The sequence below is a fragment of the Sceloporus occidentalis genome, unplaced genomic scaffold (assembly GCF_023333645.1).
Source record: "Sceloporus occidentalis isolate IW3139 unplaced genomic scaffold, rSceOcc1.0.p SCAF_259, whole genome shotgun sequence".
In the NCBI taxonomy this organism is placed as follows: Eukaryota; Metazoa; Chordata; class Lepidosauria; order Squamata; family Phrynosomatidae; genus Sceloporus; species Sceloporus occidentalis.
The window spans coordinates 138,489-149,964 of NW_028317239.1; the positions used below are offsets into that span (position 1 = coordinate 138,489).

Here is an 11,476-nt window from a genome sequence, read left to right on the forward strand (position 1 = left end):
TGTAGGACAGCCTGTGTGTACCACGCGTGTTGATTAATATAAAAAAGAATAAGTAACAACGCACAGGAAATCTGGGATTACTGAAGTAGCCCGTTGTCTTCATCAAATCCACTTTATCCAAACTTTTTTGGAGTGGCTTCTTGTAACAGTGTTCGCCCAGAGCCCCACCTGATCTTCATCTGCCCCCCTGGTGGTATCAGTGCCTGTAGGCACTTTGGACACAAATCCAATGCCAATGTGAAATATACTGTATGTCTAGAGGACTAGAAGGAAGAATGGAATTTCCTGCGCAATATCTTAATTAATGCCCAATTCATTCAAGATGTGAAGTGTATGAATGAGAAGCCAAGGCTGTTAAAATAAACCTGTCACCCAAAGAAAGTCCAACTGTCTGTTTGCTCTGCTAACAGTTTAATATGGCTCAGCACTTTTTAATATATTTTCCTTTTAATACATCAAAGTGCTGCCACGGAACACCCATAAACACCACAGTAAACACAGGTCACTGTATGCTTTAGAATATAGAAAATATGATTTTTTTTTTGCCAAAATATATCTGATTTACAAGAGATTTGTTGAATATTTAGCAAATACCATCTATGTAACTTTCCGTCTATTTTTCCTTCCAAAAAAAAAAAGTATTATATTCAAGAAAATACAGCAATTTATTTGTTTTCTCAAATGAACAATTAATCAGGAATATGAGCTGAGAATTTGTAAGCCTGCCTAATGAGTTACAGGAAATGAAGAAAAGTATTTTATCGCACATTTCTGTTAACACACTTTGTAGGCAGCATTACTCTTTTTATCAATGTTAAGTTTATACTTGGTGACAGTGACACCGTAACATTCTCTTTAGACCATATACGTAGCCAACATGTTGACCTGCACCTTTTCTTGATGGTCCCATAATCAGCCATCTCGGTACGTGTCTTAGCTACCCCTATTAACATGCAAACTAACTTTTGGGGTTCACTTTCCCAAGATACTCAACGTGACATAATGATTCTGCCTACAAAACGTGTGATGTCACTATGACATTATCCTGCTGAAGAGACATCATGATTTTTACTGGGTGTTCTGCACAAGCAACACGCCATCTCTCTCTCTGTCTCTTTTTCAGCATATGCAACGCCCAACTTGGAACGTGCACGTGCAGAGCTGCCATCACTCCAAGCTCTATTGTTAGGACTGTTGGCAGCTATGACATAGTCAGGGATTAATGTACAATATGTTTTTTCCAGATTGCATGTCTTTGCTTGGTCCGTAAATGAAAAACAGTTGGCATAGATGCTATTTTGCTAAGTGAGTGAATATTGGAAGGAATGAGAGGTTTTTAGAGGCTGTAGTTAAACAAAAGTCTACACTTTATGGATGAGTGAGTTAATAAGCACAGCATCCCTGTGTGCCGTTTCTGTAGCTTTGTGCTGCTCAGTCCCTTTACTCTCAGCTGCAGTTGCTCCCAAAATCTGCAATATTTCAAAGGGTAAAGCTCGTGTCCCCTTCGCCATCTTCTCGGTGCCTTGCTCTGTTCAAGAGTCCCAGCTCCAGGGATTGAGATGGGGCAGCACTGGGACACAACACACTGTCTTTGAAAGGGAATGAATCTCACATAAAGACAGAGTGAGGTTTGGGGCACTTGCTTTTTTTGACTTTGCGCATGAAGCGGTTGAACTCTCGGTTGCTCTTGTCCCACTTATGTACGGCAGTGAGGATGTGTTGGTTCTTCAACTTTCGTCCAAGGAGTAGGAATTGTCCACTCAACTGATCCAGCTGGTGACAAGGACAATTTGCCCCGTTCTTCAAGTACAAAACGAGATCCCCCCAGTCCTTCTTCTGGATTGGCCCTTTCTTTAATGCCTTCTTCTTACGGAGCACCAGCTTGCGGTCTCCACCGTCCTTCTTTACGTCTCGTATTGTGACTTTAAGAGCTGCATGAAAAAAGAGGAGATCAGAGAATGATTGGTAAACCTAGATGTGCCATGTTACACACATAGAAACATAGATGACGGATAAGAACCATTCGGCCCATCTAGTCTAACTGTTTTCCTGCTCTATAGACTCAAATATTAATCAGTTCTTGGTCTCGTCTTAGAACCTGCGCATGTTTAAACTCCCTTACCGTGTGTTACGCTCTACCACTTCTGCTGGGAGGATGTCCACTTATCAACCACCCAGTCAGTCAAGTAAAAATTGGTTTCCCCCATAGGTTTAAGAGATACACAAGGCAGAGCAGTAACATACACAATCTGTGAATGTTTGTGTAATGACCTTAACATAACTATGGGAACTATGTGTAAAAGGTGCAAAGTTTGAAAGCATCACTATAGCAACCAAAGGAACAGTCCAATCAGCAGCAGAATGCTCTTGACGGCTCTGGTTTTCTCCAGTGGGCAATCGGCAGAAACATTCCATTGGTTGCTATGGCGATTGCTTCATGTCTCTGAGTGGTTTCCAACAATTTAATTTGTTAGAACACGGCATCTAAAACTCAATTTACTCCACAAATCCACCCCCCCAAAAAAAGGGCTGCGCATTTCAGAGAGATATAGCAAGGGTTAATTATGAATAGATTCCAGTGGCGTGTTGAATCAGTGCTACTACATTTTAATTTATCAAATCATCATATTATATTAAGAACATACATTTCTGTATATGTCTGTTATTTACAAACTGTGTTTCAAATAGCTTTGTTGTAAATATTTAAGGCTCCATATTTTGTAATTTAATCATGAACCCTAAATTACTCTTGTCAGGCTAATGATCCCCCCCCCCAATGATAGCGCCCCTTCTTCGCACCTTTATACATTATCATAAATGGCTTAAGGAGGCCCACCACCGAGGACAAACATGAAACTAATACCAAAGCACCGATTGCCCTATCTTTCCTTTGATCCTAATGATAGCTTCATAGTTACTTAGTAAACAAGCGAAGATCTGAAATTCAGCGTTTCTTTTAAACTAATTTAGGATGCCCTCTGAACTTCAGATTATCAGGGCAGACTCAAAGGGTGCTTGGTCTGTATTTTATGCAGCACATTTACCGAAATAGAATTATTCCAGATTATATGAATCATTTATTTTAATGTGCCGAGGCGCTCAGCATTTTTTTAATCAGTAAGTAAGTGGTTAAATATGCCCTCCGGTTGCCCTTTTTATCCCTGATGCTGAATTGCCAGCTCCCGTGGTCAGATTTTGATCCGAGTGAGGCCAGATTCCTGCTGTTTTAATCCTTTTCTAATGCTTAGGGAGGGGGATTGACGAGGCGAGTGAATGAGAAGTTATGGAAAGCAAAAGCAAGAGAGAACATGGCTTATGGTAGGGAAACAATTGTATAGGTGTGTGCATGTATCTATACGTGTTTTTACTGAGAGGGTGGTAGATAAATAGAACAGCCCTCCGGAAGGAAGAGCTCCCTCTCTATGTAAATAAATGTACAAAGAGTAAGCTCTTTGGGTTAGAATTCTCTTCTCTCTCTCTGTACTGATTCTGTGAAAGATTAGAACTAGCAGGTCTTTTCAGTGGCAAATATGTACCCTATAGAAGAATAATAAATGGTGAATAATACATTTTTACATTACTGAGTGGAACAGCCTTCCAGTAGGTGGTAGAGGCTAAAACAAGGAGGGAATGTAAATACGTATGTTATACGCATATAGATATCCTGAATCTAAGACAGGACCAAGGACTGATTAAGGTTTGAAGTCTCTACATCAGGAAAAAGGGTCAGACTAGATAGGCCAAATGGTCCTTATCTACGATCAAATTCTATGTGACGCCTCCTGCCGTCGTTTTTTTCATTGTCGGCATACTAAAATAAAAAGGGTTTCCTTGCTTGCATGTGCCTGCTCCCTTATACATAGCACAGGGTTCCATCTATATACACCTCTTTGGATCTTGTTATGTCTCATCATACGGGTTAGGAACCACCCTGACCCATGCAAATAAGGCTAAGATGTTTCTCTGGGTTTCAGGTGAGTAACATGCAGCTGCCCAATGGCAGTCCAATAATTTGTAACAGTAACAGTTCAGACAACATAAACGTTTTAGGATCATTTTAGTTTATTAAATATGCTTCTTTACAAACCATAGCTGGTCAGCAAGTAGACCCTCAAATGGAGAGGATTTAGATCCATTCCTCATCTGTTGATCTGGAATAAAATGTGGCTGCTGGCTGTCTTAAAGTGCTAAAAGTTGCCTTTGGCCTCTGTAAAAGGAGATGCCACGTAAATGCAGATACCTCCCAAAAACCTAGAATCTCTTACCAAATTCGCTGGCGCACATGTGCTCGTACAGGGTGTCAGCCTTGATCTCGCTGTCACATTGAGGACACACCTCGGTCTCTGCAAGAAGAAGCGAACACATCAGATACCGTAATACGGACAATTTAAAATAGAATACCTAACGGAAGGAGAAGTTCTGCTTTTCTAGAATACATTACATTTGACTGGCCAGTGACCGGGCTCTCTTTGATCTCTTTATCTAATTAATAGGAATAGCCTATCCTGAGTCTAAGATGAGACAAGGGCTGATAAAGGGCCGAGTCTTTACATCAGGAAAAATGGGCAGACGAGACGGGCCGAACGCTTTTTATCTACCGTCAGATTCTATGTATCTTGTGCAATCAGATTGTTGCCCAAAACTGTAACATTTTAATCTATAGTTTATACCTAGTTGACTAAATGTTTGCTCCCTCCTTTTGCTAAGTGCCTCCACCCCATAGTTCCCTTTGATAATAAGGAGTTTTAACATATGGGGGGCACCTTGGAGAGTTCTATTTACAAATAGGGGTACGGTGTCACAGTCAGTGATGTCATGCATTTGTTAGCCCCCTTGCTAATTTGTTACAAAGTATCACCCTGGCATGGAGCCTGTGAGATCCCCTCCGTCACACTGTGATATGCTAATGGGGCTCCGAGGGGCTTCCTGCTCCACTTAATCCCTAACGCGTAAGAAGACAGCTGTGCTGCACATAGTGACCCAGAATGTGTCAACGCATTCGAACTTTGTAGCCCACCCATCATGAGCCTTCTGGTTTCGGATCACCTGGCTTACTTTTAAGTTGTTTATTTTTATTTTTTAATTGTTTGTTCTTTTGTCATCAGTATTATTCGAACGTACTAAATAAACCGGCCCTGTTTCCGAATACCGAGCGCTTAATATTCTATCCAAAAGATTCCATTGCAGGGACCCATAAATGGTGGCAATCTAACTATGTTTCATAGAAAGATGGTTACTTGCTAAGAAATAAATGTATTTTGAACCGTGACCAGCATCCGAGGAGGGATTTCAAAGCTCATGTACCAGCGGGAAAAGCACCCATCGGGATACTCGGATATCGTTAAATCAGAGTAGAGTATGAAAGAGTCAGCTGGAGAAGACCCTGAGAATCTGCCTGAGACACAGATCAGTGCTGTAGATGGAGATGATGAGTTTGATGTTACATACCACTGAGGGTCCCCAAAGCCATCTTGGAGCATAAGCTTTCTCCGGTGGCCAAGTGTAACACTGCATGAAATCTGTTAAAGTTTACCGGCCATCCATGAACCACCAGGTGGCAAGAAAGAGATCTGAGCTCTTACTCCAGAGTCAACCATACTATTGGTAACTCTGCTAAATGTGCAAAGGGTGCTCTATTGGTGCTCCCAAAAATGCAATGCACTAAATTGCTGTGATGTCACTGATGCTGCGGGTACATCACATAAAGTAAGGTAGATGCCACAAGGAAACTTCAGTCCGACGGGTAGGCAACAGGGGGTAGTTCGATTCAATGCACACAAAACTTTCTATTTCCTCAAAAGAAACTTAGAATCTTTGGACAAAACTCCACACCGAGGAATATAAAAATAACCAAGATCTACACAGGGCCAGCCCTATCATATAGGTAGTGCAGCTGCATTGGGCACCCAGCTGGCACGGAGAACCACCATGGGGTTTTTACCTGTGCTATCAATCAAGTACCTACAGGAATGGGAGCTGGAAACAAAGTTTACCTAGAACACTAGGAACTATAGGGCTGGCCCAAGAATATTTCTTTTTGGAATAAAACTATTCAAAGTAGGAGAACCATCACACTGCATTGGAGGGGCCGTGGGGGGTTATTTACTAAACAGTGAGTTGTAGATAAAAAAACCCCTCATATTTTTCACCATGTTTTTTTCTATAGGTGCTCGTTCATGTTCTGTCAATTCATGAAGTGGTTCCCAAACTCTGATTTATAGAGCATTCACTGGCGGCTTTTCACTTCCTCTGCTATTTTCAGTATACAGATAATAAAGTTCACTATATCATCGCTACATTATACAAACTGCTATATGGTACCAGCAGTCCTTAGTAGTGTCTTCTACCATGCAGCCAAACCAGTCACCGTCTCCTTTCTAATCAAGGAGATGGCATCATTTCGGAATTTGGAACCTTTCCTAAGCACCCAAATTCTCCAACCCACCAACCCCCGATGGACAGCTTTTCTCTACTAAGTACCTACTTGCTGTTATAACCGTTTCCAATGAATTAAGTAATAACTATTGGAGTTTTGAAGATCAGACCAGAAGAATCCCGAGAACCACATGTTGGGATATTCTGATCTGTCTAATTAAGGGTAAAAGTAAAATTGTCCAATGTCTTTTTTTTTTCCTGTTGAAAACCTGAGCTTTCATCGCTTCGGTGAGGTTTGAGCCAATTCAAGATCTTACGAGTATTGGGACAAGAAGACTTATAATTTAAAAAAAAGTTAATTTATAATAGCAGAGAAGATTGCGAAGTACTCCAGAGGTTAAAAAAACTGCCCCTAAGTAGTTAGCTGAGCTTTGAGGATATGACCTCTGTGGTAAGTGGTAAAACCCTCTTCTCACCTCTCCACTAACAATCCCTTCCCATTAGAATGTAAATGTTTATCCTGCTAGGCTTATGAAGATAAGGTGTTTAAATAGTGTGCTTGCTGGGGGGCTGGGATATGGATCACAATATCGGAGCATCGGCTAAGGCATGCCTAACAACTTGGTGGGACCTGGGCCGAGGGGTAAATAAGCACAGGAAGGGCACAATCGGGGGATATTATGCAGTTAAGCAGTAGGGTACCTAAAGAGGGGGAAGGCACTCATCAGGGGGGTGCCGCAAGGGCCACATAATGCGGGTTAAGATCACTTTTCATAATTGACCAATGACCTGCTTGTGTCGGTTCATATGCCTGGTGGGCTACTGGATGACAGGCACTTGGGTGCTGCAATGTGTGTGGCTACCGGCTCAGCCCCGCGCTACATGAGCATAAAAGCATAGTGTGTGGCGGCACATAGCCAGCCGTCAGCTGCACTAATGTCACCAGACGGCCGCTGTCCTTAAAGTGCCGGAGCCGCCTCGTCATCACCAGTCTAGCCCCGTATGTGAGCTGACTTAAGTTCATGCGCAGCGTGGGCAGATTGTGACACTCCATCCCCGTGTAGAGCGTTATATATGATGTCACACTGCGTGGAATTGCTCAGTGGTTTAGGATTCCAATGTTTAGCTGATCTGCGATAGATGGTGTTATTTCATACTATATATAATAATATATATAGTATAATAATATTTATAGTATGGAATGAAAACATTTAAATATCTCTCGGAATTGACCCAACTGTACTAGGAAACTTTATATCCCGCATAGACTTTAGGAAAAGTTCTATCCCTGCCTCTCCACTACTGTGCCCTGAGTCCATTGTCCGTTTGGTCTTTATATGACATGCTTCAGAGAATGACCTCTTGATCTGAAACATTTCTTACTGTGAAATATACCCCCCCCTTTCATTCTTGATTTATAGTGAATGGAATGAGTAACGTGAGCACAGCAGGGGTGAATAACGGTCTCCAGGGGATAAAGAATTCCACCAAGCGTTAAAAAAAAAAAAGTACTAATAGCAAAACTGCACATTCGGAAGAGATTAAATACATAGGATGTGTTTAAGCCCCCAAAAAATAAAAAAATAGATCGGATGTGTAAAGTAGTGGATACAAAAAACAACCTCCCTGTTTAGGTGGTTTCACACAATAATAGTAATTCCAAAGCAACTGGGTTTGTGGAGAATTAAAAATATTAACCAAAAAAAATCAGATCGGCATAACCCTTTGAGTGCCAGAGTAGTATGTCATGCCTTGGCGCTTCAGATTTCGAGAACAACTCCCATCAATCTTAGCCAGCCACTGGAGCATCGGAGGCTTTTTTCATGCGCTAGAATCACCATAAGAGTTATTCCTTAATCCATGCTTAGTAGAAACGTCTTCATGGCTACTGATCCCCCTATAATCAAATCTGGGGACTTTAGGTATTAACCCTTTAATGAACATTATATGTCAGGAGGCAAAGATGTTCTGAATGAAGTCACCTGTATTCAGCCAGGGATTTCAGCTGTTCATATATTCCGATATCATGAAATTACCGTCTTTTATTAAATCTTTTATGTCGACTGTAAATAATGCGGGGAGCTGTAAAAAGTCCCGCACCCAGGAAGCGACCCAATATAACAGCTCCGGATTTCTATAAGAACCTGGAGGCTTTTACTGGTATTTCTGTGAATGTTTGGTGCATTGTGAAGCTTTCATTAGATTCATGTCACAGAATGAATTACGGCCCTTGGCCGTGACAGGACCTGCACTTTACCCCAGTCACAGGGCCAGACCTCACCATTAACCCTTTGGGTGTCAAGGGGGACGATGACAACACATTGCTTTGTGTACCGCTGGGTTTTTAAACGGTTAATTATTTAACAGTATCAGTCTAACTGGGTCACAAAAGGAATTTTAAGTATTCATAGCTTTAAAGTACTTGTAGTTTTAATACCCAGGTGGTGCGGGGAAAGTGGGTGAACTCTTGGCCCCAATGAGACTATGTGCCCATAACATATATACACACATATATATATATATATATATATATATATATACACCGGATAGTATGGATCCTATGGTTCTCGCCAAGTGTGATTTTAGGAAAATATATGTCATTTATATATAATTTCTACATGTTACTGGTATAGCCTTCTATAGAATGAGTGAAGACGGTGTGGACTGTGATATGGTGGCTGTATGTATATATAGGGAGCTAGAAGCTTTCCATTAAAACATCTATCCTCGCTTGGCTTTACCTCCTCTTCATTCTCTCTCTTTTCTCGAGTGGCTGGGGAAGGCGAAGTAATCAGAGAGGAGAATGAGAGTCGCAGAGCAGGAAAGACAAGGGTCACAAAATTTGTCAATAGTCACAAAGGGAGCCCTGATGAAAAGGGGGTCAGCGGGTGTATTCACATGATTATAGTGTTTGTTGACCAGCATTTAGGTAAAAGTACAAACTATGGGGATTCTAAGAGAGGGGGGAGCATTGTTAGCCATAAACTAATAGGGGTCTATTCACTAAAAGGATAGTTATGGTTTCTACTCCTTGACTGTACTATTCATTATGAAGAACCCCCCTCAGGGCTCATTCTGCTGCATGAAGAGCTTGGCTGCCCTGTAAAATGTATAGTTAAATCAGTAAAATTTCTTCAGTCTCCGTACACATTGGATTACGCATTATACAGGGTTAGTTTAGCCCTTCTTGCTGGGGAAACCTGGCAGTGTTGGCCCTTTATAATGGAAAGTGAAGTGAGAGAGTTGAAGCCACAACGCTCCGTTTGATAGCCCATTCCATGCATGTTTAAATTCCCTTGCTGTATTAGCCTCTATCACCTGTGCTGGGAGAATGTTCCACTTATCTACCACATTCTCAGTGAAGTAAAAATAGACAGAAAATGACAGTGACATACAGTTAGTGATACGTGATGTTTAAGCATGAAATTTATACTTACTCCGAGGGCGCGGGGCCTGGGTGGCATTGGGCGATGTTACTGCGATACAGACGTCATCTCGTGGGAACTGGTCACAGCGAAGCATTTCTGGCCAAGGGAAACCAAAGTACTGCATGACAGGTTCGCAACCGTCTCTGACCGCCTCGCACAGCCAGCGGCATGGGTATATGGGCCGGTCAAGGCACACCGGGGCAAACAGAGAGCACAAGAAGACTTGGGTGCCTGGGTGGCAGTTCTTGCTGAGTAATGGCACCCAGCTACTGGCTTGGTATTTCACCTCCACCATGGTCTCGTGGTCCAGAAGGTTTGGCAGCACCATCTTGTTGTATCCCACTCCATGGCATAGCGGAAGGTCCTGAGGAATGTCCACACATTGCGCCGGTCGAGAGTAGAACCTTCCACTCTGATACTGACGTCCCAGCTCTGGTTGAAAACTTACGTAGTCATAATCACTTGGCTGGGACACCCGAGAGAGGTGGCAAGGAGTGACCCAAAGCACCACAAGAAGCCAAATGTTCCCACCAGGCAACATTGCGTCTCAAACCTTACACAACCACCTTGCTTTTAAATAATCTATATTTTGAAAGTTTTTTCTTCTTTAAAATCCCACTAAATGCTCAGACAATAACGCGAGCTATAAAGCGGTGTATAGCTGTGGGGCTGTATGCTGGGATATGTGTATCAGCCCGGAGCAGGGAGCAGAGACTCAGCCAGGAGAGACGCTCGGAGACCCAATGAGCTCTTTGGAGACCCTCCTCTTCTTCTCACTCCTCCTCTATCCTCCTTGGATCTATCTCACTCCTCCTCTCTGTCTCTTCCCTCCTGGCTGGTGTTACAATTCCTCTCTCCCTCCTCGAACTTTACTTCTCACTTTACTGTCATTATGGGCTCTTCTCTCACATCACTTTAACACTCCTCTCTCACCCCACTCTATGTCAGCCTCCCCCTTAGGTCCCTATTCATGTTCCTTATGTTAATGTGCTTCCATTCACACCCTAATCGCCCTTTTTCTTACGTTGCTGGAGTTATAGCTAACTTATGTGTGTCTGAATGCCCAGGGGAATAATGATAATAATAATAATGAATTAAAACAGCATATTAAATGTATAATAGAGACATGGAGACTGATTCTTGTATAATGGTTATCTAACAGATACTAACTGCTGCTATACTAAATATAATTTATTTTACATTTTTTTTCTTTATGGCCTCACCATGTCCAGCAATTTTAGTATGCAGGCATAATAAATCCCTAGACCCTAAGAAATTATTTGTACTTCACTGATACAGAGTGGTAGATACATGGAATGGCCTCCCAGCAGAAGTGAGACAATTTAAGCAAGTTTGAAAATTAAAGCACTTCAAGAAGGCTGTGAGGCTAGTTCAGAATGTGATGTCCCTGTCCTAATACGCCGGACCATAAATGGATTTAGAGTCTATAGTTGAAGTTGTTACATTTTATTCGACCAGCATAGGAAAAATCTGTAACATTACGTAAGCATTGGATACATTTCAAGACAGTGAGGTCCAAAAATCTTTTATGTTGGCCCCATGAAAAGCATTAACATCAACTAAAGACTCCTTATTTCGCTTATGCTAACCTCTGTTAGTTGTTTATTAGGGTGAACATGTTAAAGAAGAAGGCATTATAGTCATATAGTTTC

At 41.9% G+C, this 11,476-nt stretch overlaps 1 protein-coding gene across 1 annotated transcript; it reads right to left on the reverse strand.

Moving 5' to 3' along the window:
* Positions 1-1,608: 1,608 nt before the first annotated feature.
* Positions 1,609-10,344, reverse strand: LOC149275884 (secreted frizzled-related protein 1-like). Its single transcript, XM_089504193.1, has 3 exons — positions 9,813-10,344; positions 4,266-4,343; positions 1,609-1,931 (listed from the first exon to the last, which is right to left on the reverse strand). The coding sequence occupies exons 1-3, from the start codon at positions 10,342-10,344 to the stop codon at positions 1,609-1,611; spliced, it is 933 nt and encodes a 310-aa protein (XP_089360319.1).
* Positions 10,345-11,476: the final 1,132 nt, after the last annotated feature.

Coding starts and splice junctions, on each gene's coding strand:
- LOC149275884 (XM_089504193.1), bottom strand. CDS start 10,344: ATGTTGCCTGGTGGGAACATTTGGCTTCTTGTGGTGCTTTGGGTCACT. Junction 4,344..9,812: donor CCAGGCCCCGCGCCCTCGGA/GTAAGTATAAAT, acceptor TTCTTCTTGCAG/AGACCGAGGTGTGTCCTCAA. Junction 1,932..4,265: donor CATGTGCGCCAGCGAATTTG/GTAAGAGATTCT, acceptor TTTTTCATGCAG/CTCTTAAAGTCACAATACGA.